The sequence below is a fragment of the Aotus nancymaae genome, unplaced genomic scaffold (assembly GCF_030222135.1).
Source record: "Aotus nancymaae isolate 86718 unplaced genomic scaffold, 86718_ANA_hifiasm-v0.15.2.pri h1tg000036l, whole genome shotgun sequence".
Taxonomy (NCBI): Eukaryota; Metazoa; Chordata; class Mammalia; order Primates; family Aotidae; genus Aotus; species Aotus nancymaae.
This window is the reverse complement of record NW_026988450.1, coordinates 3690344-3704030: the sequence shown is the minus strand read 5'-3', so window position 1 is coordinate 3704030 and position 13687 is coordinate 3690344. Positions and strand designations below refer to the sequence as shown.

Below are 13687 nucleotides of genomic sequence, written 5' to 3'. Positions count from 1 at the left end.
AGTGCAATGAGGAATTCATTAGCAAAAGATATACTTTAAGATCTAAATAATATGTCAAATGCCCATGTAATATAACATGACATTCCCTTTATGTCATAAGAAATACTTTCTTATCATTTTAGATAAATTACATGAAGTAGATGTGACACTCTGGATTATGATTTCATGTGCCATTTAATTTTGATTTCTAATCCCACTCATACTGTTTTCCTGTCATGATCACACAGAACACCAGTCACAATGCCTTGTTCATGCCAAATGATCAAAGAAGATTTGATGATATTTTAAAATTCTCACACAACTTTTACTTTTCAGCATTTTATTTGCTTCTTGTTATAAACAGGCAACAAGATAAAATGTATGCGGGTGAAGATACTAGCAATGTGGCAGTTCTGGCAAAAACAAAGTTCTCCCAGGATTTCAGCAAGTTTGCAGCGGAAATTCAGGAAACCATCACAGCACTCAGAGAGCAGGTTTGTTTTCTCCTCAAATAACATGTGCCTTGGAATAACTAGACATATCTGTCCAGTAACTCTCCACAATTACAGCACAGTGTCAGAATAAGAGGAACCTATGCAGGGAGTTGTATTGCCTTTTTTTTCTGTTTTTACTTTTGTTTTTTTAAAGACACAGTCTTGTTCTGTTGTCCTGGCTGGAGTGCAGTGGCACAATCCCGGCCCACTAGTAGCCTCTGTCTCTTGGATTCATTGATTCTAGTACCCAAGCGTCCTGAGTAGCTGGGATTACAGGCACCAGTCACTCCACTCAGCTAATTTTTGTATTTTTAGTAGAAATGGGGTTTTGCCATGTTGGCCAGGCTGGTCTCGAACTCCTGGCCTCCAGTGATTTCCCCCACCCTGACCTCCCAAAGTTCTGGGATTATGGATGTGAGCCACTGCATCGGCAGGAAGTAGTATTGTAATAGGAATTGAGTTAGGAAAGGAGGGCTTGGGGAAACTCACACTTCAAACAGGCAGAGAGTCTTACCCTCTCTACCTAATGCTCAGGGCTCCAATGGGCATGAATTTGGTCAGCAGAGGCTCAGCTCAGTGCTCCGAGTGCCTCACCAGCAATTTTCTGAATAACTGTGAGCTTGATGCCTGCTTCATCTCCACAGATGGAGATCATTTTTAACAGCACGATATATACTTTTCGTATCAATTTTTCTTGGAGTGGAGTCAAAGAAGCTTCTTCGGAATTACTGTTTTCTCTTTCTCTTAGAGAAAACAACGTTCCCACACCCTGCTACACTTTTGCTTATCTTGTCAGTTGTTCTGGCTCATGCCTTATTTCATTTTTTCAAAAACTTGGGGAATGAATCAACAAGAAGGAAAAAGAGTTGTATTAGAAATAGCAATGTAGATGTTTTTATTAAAAAATATATCTGATTTCTTTCAAGGCTTGGTGCCAAACTATCTGCTTCTTAGACAGTAATGTCACTGTGAGGTATATTCTTTTCTTCACAGCATCAAAGCCTTGAAAGCAGAAAGCACTGTAGAAGGATGGACTGAGCCCAGGGTCTGCCATCAGGAAGTTCTGCCCTCACTATTGGTCTGGCCCAGTCAATTTATTTAGTCATTCAGAATAAGTATCCTCATCTGACCTTCAGGGCTATTGTGAGGATCCAAAGAGATTCTAGAACAGAAGCACTTTGTGAACTATAAGCCCCTTAAAATATAATTGCTTCTTCTGGATGTAAGCAAATCTAGTCCCAGGTGGAGGGGTGTGATTACCTGCTGCATATACTGCCCTGAGAGGCTCACATTGAGAGGCGAAGCTGCCTGCAGCTGCGGTCCATATCAGTGCCTTCCCTTGACCAGAAATACCCACCACTGAAGTCACTTGTCCAATCTGAATCTGAACAGCAATCTGAAAGATGTGAGGCACTGCTTCTAAGAAGGTTACCCTTAAGATAGACAGCATGCAATGGCTGGGGTGACTGAGAACTCTGGACGTGAGAGAGTCCAGAAAACCTATTTCATCCCAATGAGTTAATGTGTGTCAAAGAAGAGAAGTTTTAACAGTGAAGAAGAGTCCTCAGCACTGGGCTAGAGAAGGTGTGCCCAAACAATTTAAGCATTAACTCATATATCACTCAACAAACTATTTTTCGTAAATTTAATTTATGGACTTACAGCCACAGGTAGAATCCACAAGCAACATTTCAGTTCAATTTCAATTTCATTACGTGTCGTTGGTGATGATTGTGTATTTGATATGTGCTGTAGTGATTAAAAACATCCCAGACACCCCAAGACTGCACCTTCTATGTGTTTAATAGCATTCTTAGTACTTATCTCTAAATGTATGAGGATGGAGTGTTTTTGCCTGTTTAATTGTCTGTCTCTTTCATTCTATCGTTAATTTCTTAATAGTTGAGACTATTTCACAGGAGTATCTTCAGAGCCTGATGCATAGTCCATGTTTAAAAATAGCCAGTGTCTTTGTGTTGGAGAATGAAAAGTTAGCTCTAGATCTATCCATTATCTAACGTGTGTGACAGGCTGGGCAAGGTTGCAAGAGAGAATTAGAAGGTCCTGTGATCCTCACAGAGGTCAGAGACTTACTCAAGCTATGATCAGCCTGCAGAGGTGGAAAGAAGTTGCAGCAGTGCCCAGTGCCTCATGCACACTGACTGACATGTAGCAAATGCCTGACTGATAGGATTTAAATAATAAATAAACACGACATAACACCAGCAATAAGGAATATTGACTGAAGCCAGAAATCAACCCAGATCACCTAAAGAGGATTGAGAAAAATAGAGAACCCAGGATAGATAGCAATGATAAACTGCAGATTTCCTGGGTGACTGTCAAGTGCAACTATACTAGCGTGGGGAACACCCAAAGGTAGATGGGGATTGTAAGGGTTCTTAGGTTCTTGCCGAGTTTAAAAAGAAGAAACTGAGGCCAGCACAAGAAGATCCAATGTGAATTTATTTGGCTCCTGGGCGAGGTTCTGCGGTCCGACAGGAAGGGCCAGAGAAGTCGCATGGACTCCTCTCAGACGTGGGGTTTTATAGGGAGTGGAGACGTTTGATTGGTTGAGCCCAAGGGGAGTGGGGCCCAGATGGGACAAAATGTTAGGCAGGGAGTGGGGCCCAGATGGGACAAAATGCTAGGTGGGGAGTGGGGCCCGGATGGGACAAAATGCTAGGTGGGGAGTGGGGCCCGGATGGGACAAAATGCTATCGGGTAGGTCCTGGAGGGTCTTCTTTTCTGGGCTCCTGGCAATGGGGAGGGGTGTCCGAGCTCCCGGCGAGGGAGGGGGGTGTGTCCAAGCTCCCGGCGAGGGAGGGGGTTGTGTCCGAGTGCCCAGTGAGGTGACCGGCCTTACAGGGATGATGAAGGCAGACTTTGTGAAGGTAAAGGGTCTTTTGGAATGTGGCAAGCCCAGAGGATTTGTGAAATTAGCACTTACTACTGACCTGTCACTTACTATACTGAGACATAAATTTTGATGGCCCACATTGAAAGGTAGGTTGTGACAGTGAACTTGTCAGCTAGAGGACATTTCTGATTGTGCAGTGTATGCCACTTTGTGTTTTTATCTGTTACTCACCAGTGTGAATGCAGTAAGTCCTGTGAAAAGTTTGCACTTTGCAAAAACCCTTTGTTTTATGAAAAATGAGCATAGAGATAAAGGGCATGCATATTTCTGGAAATGAAATTAGCAAAGAAATAGATTAAACGGAGCCTAGAATGTTTAAGGGAGTCTATATCCCATGATGGACTTCATCATGGGAGATTACTAATGTTTTTGAGACTCATGCCTTAGATATGAGGGGATTCCAAACCTCAGCCAAAGATTTCTAACCTTTACTTCCTAACTCTAGGTGACATTACATTTATGGGCTATGACATAGGGTCAGTCTTGACATTTCACACTGTTGAAGTTTTACCTTTGTTAAGTGACTTTGTACTGTTTAGGAATGATACTTTTTGGTCTTGATTTATTAACTGTGATGGCATCAAACTAACAAAAGTGGTCTGCAAATTTCCATGACATGTTATAGCTCCAGTGTAAGTAGTGGGGTCCAGTAAGTTATATATGCCCATTTCATTTGATTCTGATTATTGTGAGAATAACTAGGGCCATATTATACTCTGAACATTTCATTGTTTAAATTTGAGATTATATCTAGTTTATCTGACTGTGGAGAGGTCATGGATTGTGTGTGTGTGTGTGTGTGTGTGTGTGTGTGTAGCATATATAAGGAACAATGAGATGAGATATAAGAATTTACACTTTTAATTATAATCAAAATGTTAGTGAGGTCTTCACGGATACCACGAAACTGTTTGTATGCATGTACTCGAGATACTACAAATAGGATAGGTTTCAATAAAAGAAGTCAGAGATTCTCACAACTGTTGGGAGCAGTGAGAACAAAGGTCACAAAAACAGCTACTGGGAGCTACCGGATTCACAGGAGCTCACCAGGAAGCCACAGCACATCTCAGCCATTTGTGCAGCATCCCCAAGCCCAGCCCTCCTTTGTGCATCTGTGGACAACTGCACTTTAGGATAGTAAGGGCGACTCCTTCCAAATCTGTAATCAGTGCCTCTCATTGGTAGACTCAAACCCAGAGCCACAAAGGGAAAGAGATCCAGGAAGGATTTTCTGTTTCTGAGATTGGCGGCAAAGGGTATGGATGATGAAAAGTTGACAGTAGACTAACTAGAGACCATAGTTAAGGAAGATTATTTAGTTCATTGTGACTTGGTAATCAGTTGGGTATTGGAAAGATGGCACATGAGGCCAGAAAAATACTTTGTGGTCACAAAGACATAATTCTCTTCTGGATGCCAGTTACATAAAACACATAAACAAACTAACATAAACAGAGATATGGAGATCACTATGCTCGTCACTATAATTCGTTAATCTAAAATTAATCATTAGGTCTGGAAAAAAAAAGGCATAAATTAGAACTGTTCCAGAAAATCTAGCATCCTCACTTTATTAAACAAGTAAAGGCAGATGGTTGAAAGGAAGGAATAAAAGATACCTCAGAGGCTTTTTTCAAATTAGGAGACGGGTAATGTTATTACTAAACAACAGTTATAGAAAGTGAAACAGTTAAGGCTAAAGAGGTGATGACATACCTAAGGAACAGAGTGGTGTTCCGTGTCTGGAGATGAGCTAATCAAGATTGTCAAAACTAGGTACAAGGTGGCTAGTAAGGAAGAAAACGTCTAGATGAGAAGACCTAATAAGGTCATATTAGAGTCTAAGTACATGAGGAAGCTGCCAGGGGAATTTAGGAATGGGAATGTTGCGTTGTATTTGGATTTAAATAATTTAATCTGGTTGCTGTGTGAGAACTGAATAGAGAAAGACAAAAGTGGCCACAGCGATCTGCATCATCCGGAAGTAAGAGGATGCTGGCTTAGGCTATGGTGATGATATTAAGAAAGAAAAGAGTACACTTTTTGTAGAGATAATTGTGAAGTAGAATGGTCATAACTTGGTTATTGAGTGTGTTATTGGAACTCCCCTTGATGTGGAACAGCTCCTGCCAACAGTGAGGATCTTATGTGGAAACTCATGAGAGTACTCCTTTGGTGTGGACAAAGGGAGATATGGTACTCACACAGGTGGGAAGTCCCGTGGTGAGAGTTAGGTAAGATGGACTCTGGGAGAAAGACTAGGATAGACAGGGAGAATAGACAATAGATGAGCAAAAATCCCAAACATACAAAAACACAGGAGATGTAGCTCACATAGTGTTTAGAGGGGAATTTATAGCTGCAAATGCCTGTGTTAAAAAAGAAAAAAAAAACAATTGTCTAATCCTCCATCTTAAGAAATATAAGAAAAGCAAACTGAACCAAAAGCAAACAGAAGGAAGTCAATAATAAAAATTAGAGTATACAGGAATGAATTGAGTGGCAAACAGAAACAATGGATAAAATAAGCAGAACATTTTATAAAGTCATACTGTAAAGCTTCCTCTTTATAGAATGACTTATAAAATTTATAAAAGTCTCACCAATATTTGAGACAGACAGCCACTGCAGAAAATTTTGATGAGACAGCAAGAGGACATGTGCTTTTGTGGGGTCATTGTGAGACTTATCTGGATGCTGTGGGTTTGAGAGACACAGGCAGGAAATGAGGCTTGGACGTAGCTGACACCAAATCAAACATCAACATAGTTCAAGGTTTTCATTTCCCCATGCTCTTTATGTTGTTTGTAAGAGAGGAAAGTGGTAAGAAAAGGGATGTGTACAAAGTAGGTGCTCAGAACACAATGGAATTAAATGTAACAGAAAGAAATTCAGAAAATTAAAAAAACACATAGACGTTATGCATAGTCTTAACATACGGGTCAAATAAGAAGTCACAACGGGAATTATAACATACTTTGAGATGAACAAAAATGAAACCAAACACACAAAAACATACAAGATGTAGCTAACGTAGTGTTTAGAGGGGGAATTTATCACTGTGAATGCTTATGTTAACAATGAAATAAAAAATCTCAAATCAATAACCTACTCTTACACCTTAAGAAATGTGAGAAGAGCAAACTAAACGAAAAGCAAACAGAAGGAAGCAAATAATAACGATTAGAGGATACAGGAATGAGTGAAGTAGAGAACAGAAACAGTAGATAAAATCAGCCTGACCAAAAGTTGGCTCTTTGAAAAGATCAACAAAGCTAACAGAATGTTAGCTAGATTGACCCCTCAAAGAAGAAGTCTAAAATTACTAAAATTAGGAATGAAGGAGGGAATAACACTACTGACATAATGGAAATAAAAAGATTTTAAGGGGTGATATGGTTTGGCCATGTCCCCACTTGTAGGGACTCTATGAGCCCCACATGTTGGGTGCCAGAATGTAGGGAACCTGCCCTACATCACCCATGGATACTCCGTGTTCAGCAGTGACAAAGGAATGAGAAAAAGACAGATTAAGAGAGATAGTGGAACCAGGGGGCCATCACTCATTACTTTGGAGGAGATAGTGAAGGCCCCGAGCTCTGATCATCCACACTATTTACTGATTACAATCACTTTGATCTATAGCGTAGGGGTGGAGTGATGGTGAAGTGAATCAGTGAGCCGGAAGTGAATCAGTGAGCTGGAACTGGTGTGTCATCCTAAGGACTGATAACAGTGGCAGTTTGGGAGTTTCACGAAACGAGAACATGTGGTTATCTTTAGCTTATTATCTATTTGCAGTTGGTGGAACTCGGGCCTTACAAGGAGCCTACAAGTCTGGCTACGTCATAGTGCTACGAAGGGGTTTTATGTCCTTGAGCACAATGTTTACGGTAACAGAGCCTAGGTCACCCTGCACCGGAACATAAGGCGTGGAGAGCCTTCCTCCTCAGAGGCCTCCTGCGGCCTTCCACCGTTTGTTGTTCCTTGTTTATGTGTTACTCATAACCAATTTATGTAGGCACTCTGTAAGTCCTTTCTCCTTTGCTGTTTTTCCCAACACCCACCCAAATCTCAACTTGAATTGTATCTCCCAGAATTCCCATGTATTATGGGAGGGACCCAGGGGGAGGTAATTAAGTTATGGTGCCCATTCTTCCCTTGCTATTCTCGTGAGAGTAAATAAGTCTCACGAGATCTGATAGGTCTCTCAAGGCTTTCCACTTTTGCTTCTTCCTCATTTTCTCTTGCTGTTGCCATGTAAGAAGTGCCTTTCACCTCCCATCATGACTCTGAGTCCTCCCCAGCTAGGTGAAACTGTAAGTCCACAGAGGTGACTTGGGTGCAGTTAAAGATGTTCAGTTTTGCCAGACTCAGTGACTCATGCCTATAATCCCAGCAATTTGGGAGACTGAGATGGGTGGATCACTTGAGGCAAGGAGTTTGAGACCAGCCTGGTCAACATAGTGAAACTCCATCTCTACTAAAAATACAAAAATTAGCTGTGTGTGGTGGCGTGAGCCTGTAATCCCAGCTACTCAAGTGGCTGAGAAACAAGAATCTGTTGAATCTGGGAGGCAGTGAGCTGAGATCATGCCGCTGCACTCCAACCTGGGCAACAGAGCGATATTCCATCTCATAAAAAAGAAAAAAAAAATGGCTAGGCACCGTGGCTCATGCCTGTTATTCCAGCATGTGGGAAGGCCGAGGCAGGTGGATCATAAGGTCAGGAGATTGAGACTATCCTGGCTAACATGATGAAACCATGTCTCTGGTTAAAAAAAAAAAAAAAAAAAAAAAAAAAAAAAAATTAGCTGGGCATAGTGGCACATGCCTGTAATTGCAGCTACTTGGGAGGCTGAGGCAGGAGAATTGCTTGAACCTGGGAGGCACAGGTTGCAGGAAGGTGCAGGTTGCAGTGAGCCGAGATTGTGCACTGCACTCCAGCATGGGTGACAGAACAAGACTCCGTCTCAAAACAAACAAACAAACAAACAACAACAGAAATACATTAGTTTTATAAGAGAAGAGAAGCCACAAAGCATAAAAGTTTGGACAATTAGCAGCCTGACTATGTAATAGAAGACTATGTGATAGAAAAGAAAAACCCATTTTCTGGGGAGACATTCAAGCCAGCTGCAGAAATTTGCATAAGTGGCAGGGACTCTAATGTTAATCCCCAGCACCATGGGGAAAATATCTCCAGGCCATGCCAGACCTGCATGGCAGCCCCTTCCATCACAGGGCTGGGAGCCCAGAAGGAAAAAGAGGTTTTATGGGCTGGGCCCAGGGTCTCCGTGCTGTGTGCAGCCTAGGGACCTGGTGCTCTGTGTCCCAGCCACTCCAGTCATGGCAAAAAGGGGCCAACATACAGCTCAGGCTGTGACTTCAAAAGGTGGAATCCCCAAGCCTTGGCAGCTTCTACGTGGTGTTGAGCCTCTGGAGACACAGAAGTCAAGAACTGAAGTTTAGGAACCTCCGCCTAGTTTTCAGATGTATGGAAACATCTGGATGCCCAGGGAAAAGTTTGCTTCAAGGGTGAGGCCCTCATAGAGGACCTCAGCTAAGGCAGTATGGAAGGAAATGTGGGATCAGAATCCCTGCACAGAGTCTGTACTGGGGCACTGCTTAGTGGAGCTTTGAAAAGGCCACCATCCTCCAGACCCCAAAATGGTAGATGCATGGACAGCTTGCACTGTGTGCCTAGAAAAGCTGCAGACACTCTATGTCAGCCTGTGAAAGCAGCTGGGAGGGAGGTTGTACTCTGCAAAGCCACAGGGGCAGAGCTGCCCAAGGCTGTGGGAACCCACCTCTTGCATCAGCATAACCTTGATGTGAGACCTGGAGTCAAAAGAGGTCATGTTGGAGCTTGAAACTTTGACTGCCCCACTGGATTTCAGACTTGTGCTGGCCCTGTAACTCCTTTGTTTGGCCAATTTCTCCCATTTGGAATGGCTGTACCCTCATTGTATCTAGGAAGTAACTAGATTGCTTTTGATTTTTCAAACTCTTAGGCAGAAGGGACTTGCCTTATCTCAGATGAGACTTTGGACTATGGACTTTTGGGTTAATCCTGAAATGAGTTAAGACTTCAGGGGACTGTTGAGAAGGCATAATTGGTTTTGAAATGTGAGCACATAAGATTTGGAGGGGCCATGGGCAGAATGATATGGTTTGGATGTGTCCCCACCAAAATTTCTAGTTGAATTGCACCTCCCAGAATTCCCACATATTGTGGCAGGGACCCAGGGGAAGGAAATTGAATCATGGGGGCTGGTCTTTCCCATGCTATTCTAGTGATAGTGAATAAGTCTCAGAAGATTTGATGAGTTTGTTAGGGGTTTCCACTTTTGTTTCTTCTTCATTTTCTCTTGCCACCACAATGTAAGAAATGCCTTTTGCCTCCCGCCATGATTTTGAGGCCTCCGTAGCCATTTAGAACTGTAAGTCCAATTAAACCTCTTTTTCTTCCCAGTCTCAGGTATATTTTTATCAGCAGCATGAAAATGGACTAATACAAAGGGACACCATAAACTACTGTATTCAAACAAACTAGATAACTTAGATGAAATGGATATAGTCTTACAAAAACACAAACTTCTAAAACTGATTCATGAAGAAAAAGAAAACAATAATAAACCTACAAAAAAAGTTGAATTAGTAATTTAAAAAAAATTATAAAGGAAAGATCAGATCCAAATGGCTTCATTGATGAATTCTACCAAACATTTAAAGAATTACCATCAGTTTTTACAAAATCTTCCAAAAAGTACAGGAGGAGGAAGCACTTTCCAACTCATTTTATGAGGCCAGTGTTAACACAGATACCAAAACTGGACACAAATATCACATGGGAACTACACACAAATACTTATTTTGAATATAGAAGCAAAACTCCTCAGTAAAATACTAACAAGCTGAATTCAACAACATATATAAAGAGTTATATACTATGGCCAAGTGGGATTTATCCCAGGAATGCAAGGTCAGTTTAACATCTGAAAATCAATTAATGTAATATATCAAGGTAGTGAAAGGCAAAACACATGATTATCTGAATTATTCAGAAAAAGCTTTGGGAAAAATTCAATACCTTTTCGTTATAAAAACAAACTAGAAATAGATGATAACTTTCTCAACTTGATACGGGACATCAGAAAAATGCAGAGCTAAACTCATATTTAATGATGAAACTCTAAATGCTTTCCCCCTGAGATCAGGATCCAGACAAAGATGTCTGTTCTTACTACTTCTATTTAACATTGCTCTGTAGGTTTTATCCATGGCAATTGGACAAGAAGATTAAATAAAAGACATCAAAATTAGAAAAGAAAAAGTAAAATTCTCTCTAGGTGTAGTTGACATGGGTTTTTATATAGAAAACTCCTAAGAAATCCATTAATTAACAGTTTATTTAAATATAATTCTAATAGTTTATTAGAACAAATAAACATGTCTCTCAATGTTATAGGATATAGATAAATATACATGAATTAATAATATACTGCTATGTACTTGATATAAACAATTTAAAAGTGAAATTAATGAAAACATTTCATTTACAATTCGTATGTTGAAGCCCTAATTCTGAGTACCAAAGAGTATAACTATATTTGGATATAGGGCCTTTAAAGAGACTCAGTTTCATTCTCCTACATGTATCTAGCCAATTATCCCAGCACCATTTGTTGAAAAGGGTGTCCTTTCCCCACTTTATGTTTTTCTTTGCTTTGTCAAAGATCTACTGGCTGTAAGTATTCGGGTTTAATTCTGGGTTCTCTATTATGTTCCATTGGTGTATGTGCCTGTTTTTATACCAGTACCATGCTGTTTTGGTGACTATAGCCTTATAATATAGTTTGAAATCAGGTAGTGTGATGCCTCCAGATTTGTTCTTTCTGCTTAGGCTTGCTTTGATGATGCTAAAGATTTGTCAAATGCTTTTTCTGTGTCTATTGAGATAATCATATGATTTTTTGTTTTAATTCTGTTTATGTGGTGAATCACATTTATTGACTTGCATATGTTAAACCATCCCTGCCTCCCTGGTATGAAATCCACTTGATCATGGTGAATCATCTTTTGATATGTTGTTGGATTCAGTTAGCTAGTTATTTTGTTAAGGATTTTAGCATCTATGTTCATCAAGGATATCAACCTGTAGTATTCTTTTCTGTTTGTGCCTTTTCCTGGTTTGGTATTAAGGTGATGCTGGCTTTGTAGAATGAATTAGGGAAGGTTCATTCTTTCTCTATCTTGTGGAATAGTGTCAAAAGGATTGGTACCAATTCTTCTTTGACTATCTGGAAGAATTCTGCTGCAAATCTGCCTGGTCCTGAACTTTTTCTGTTCTTGGTAATTTTTAAATTATCACTTTAATCTCACTGTTTGTTATTGGTCTATTCAGGGTATCTAATCCTTCCTGATTTAATTTAGGAGGGTTGTGTTTTTCTAGGAATTTATCCATCTCTTCTAGGTTTTCTAGGTTTGGTTGGCTTTCTGGTTCCTTCTCCTTTGGGTGGACTCTGTCAGAGGGAAGGTCTAGGGCTCAAGGCTGTCATTCAGATTCTTTTGTTCCATGAGGTGCTCCCTTGCTATAACACTCACCCCTTTTCCTGTGGTTGTGGCTTTCCGTGAGCTGAACTGCAGTGATTGTTGTCTCTCTTCTGGGTCTAGCCACCCAGTGTGTCTACCCAGCTCCTGGCTTGTGCTGGTGGCTTCTGCACAGAGTCCTGTGATGTAAACCATCTATGGGTCTCTCAGCCATGGATGCCAGCACTTGTTCTGGTGGGAGTAGCAGAGGGGGTAGAGGACTCCATGAGGGTTCTTAGCTTTGGTGGTTTAATGCTCTATTTTTGTGCTGGTTGACCTCCTGCTAGTGGTGGCACTTTCCAGAAAGCATGAGCTGTCATAGTCTAGGCAGGGACCAGCAGTGGACAGGGCCCTTTAACTCCCAAGATTGTATGGCCTTTTCTGCTACCAGGGTGGGTAGGGAGGGACCATTAAGTGGGGGCCAAGCTGGGCCTGTGTGAGCTCAGACTCTCCTTGAGTGGGTCTTGCTGCAGCTGCTATGGGGGATAGGGGTGAGATTCCCAGGTCACTGGAATTGTGTACCTAGGAGGATTATGGCTGCCTCTGCTGAGTCATGCAGGTTGTCAGGGAAGTGGGGAAAATCCGGCAGTCACAGGCCTTACCCAGCTCCTAAACAAACCAAAGGGTCAGTCTCACTCCCACCGTGCCGCCTGCAACAGCAGGTGGAGGGCAGGCTTGAAAACTTGCCCGAGGCTTTCAGGCTTTCTGCCTCCCAGCTGTAAAAGAAAAGGGCTTTGGTTGTTCCCCTGCCTGTGAAGTCTGCAGGCTGGATTTGCACCCTCCCAGAGTTCTGGCTGGGTGGGTTCTCACCCCACTGAAATTGTCACAAAGTTCAGCTAGGGAAGTCCTTCTCCCCAATGAGGTTTTACCCCCTGCTTCTCTGGCCTCTCTCCTGATGGACCTCTCTGGTGTAAGGCAGCAATGGACTGCTTGGGGATTCATTGAGCTCCCAGGGCCTCCCTGCTGCCTCCATCTTCCCTGTATTTCACTCAGCTTGGCTCTCTAACTTGACTCAGCTCCAGGTAAAGACAGGAACATCTCCCGCAAACAGACCTTCAGCTTCTCCAGTGGGGGTGTGTGACAGTGAAATGAGGGTCCCCATTTCCCACTTCTCCAGTTGGGGCGCTCACAGTATTTGGGGTGTCTCCTGGGTCCTGCATGAGCACTCCACTTCCTTCAGAGAGTCTGCGAGTCCTCTTGGGATTGCTGGTTTGTTCTTGCGGTTGATCTGGAGCTGAAATTCACAGTGAAAGCCTCTGCAATGTTGCTATATCCAGAGCTGCCATCTAGTCCTGCCTACTGTCTGTTGTGATCTGCCGGAAGTCCTTATCCACTGCAGTGTGAACGCGAATAACTTGTTTGGTTTCTCAGGTTCACAGATTGAGAGGAATTTTCTCTCAGGATCAATCATACTTCTAGTCTTACTCATAATTTGTTTAGAAGATATTTTAATGAGATTTGGGACTTGGAATGGATTAAGACTTTGGGGGCGATTGGGATGGGATGAATTGATTATTTTGCACTTGAGAAAGACATGACTTTTAGGGATTCAAAGGGTGGAGTGTTATGGACTGAGTTGTGTCTATTCCTTAAATTTTCTTGTTGAGTTCTAATCCTCAGTACCTCATAATGTGAAATGTAGTTGATAACCATCTACAAGCCAAGAGAAAGGTCTCAGAAGAAATCAGCCCTGCTGGTG

General features: G+C 41.8%; 1 protein-coding gene across 1 annotated transcript in view; it reads left to right on the top strand.

Annotated features, from left to right (window-relative positions):
* PXDNL (peroxidasin like) overlaps nt 1–13687 on the top strand; it is a 420144-nt gene that overhangs the window by 395161 nt on the left and 11296 nt on the right. Inside the window, exon 21 of the mRNA XM_021672892.2 lies at nt 344–473. Coding sequence (XP_021528567.2) covers nt 344–473 — 130 coding nt within the window. The remainder of the gene's footprint in view (nt 1–343; nt 474–13687) is intronic.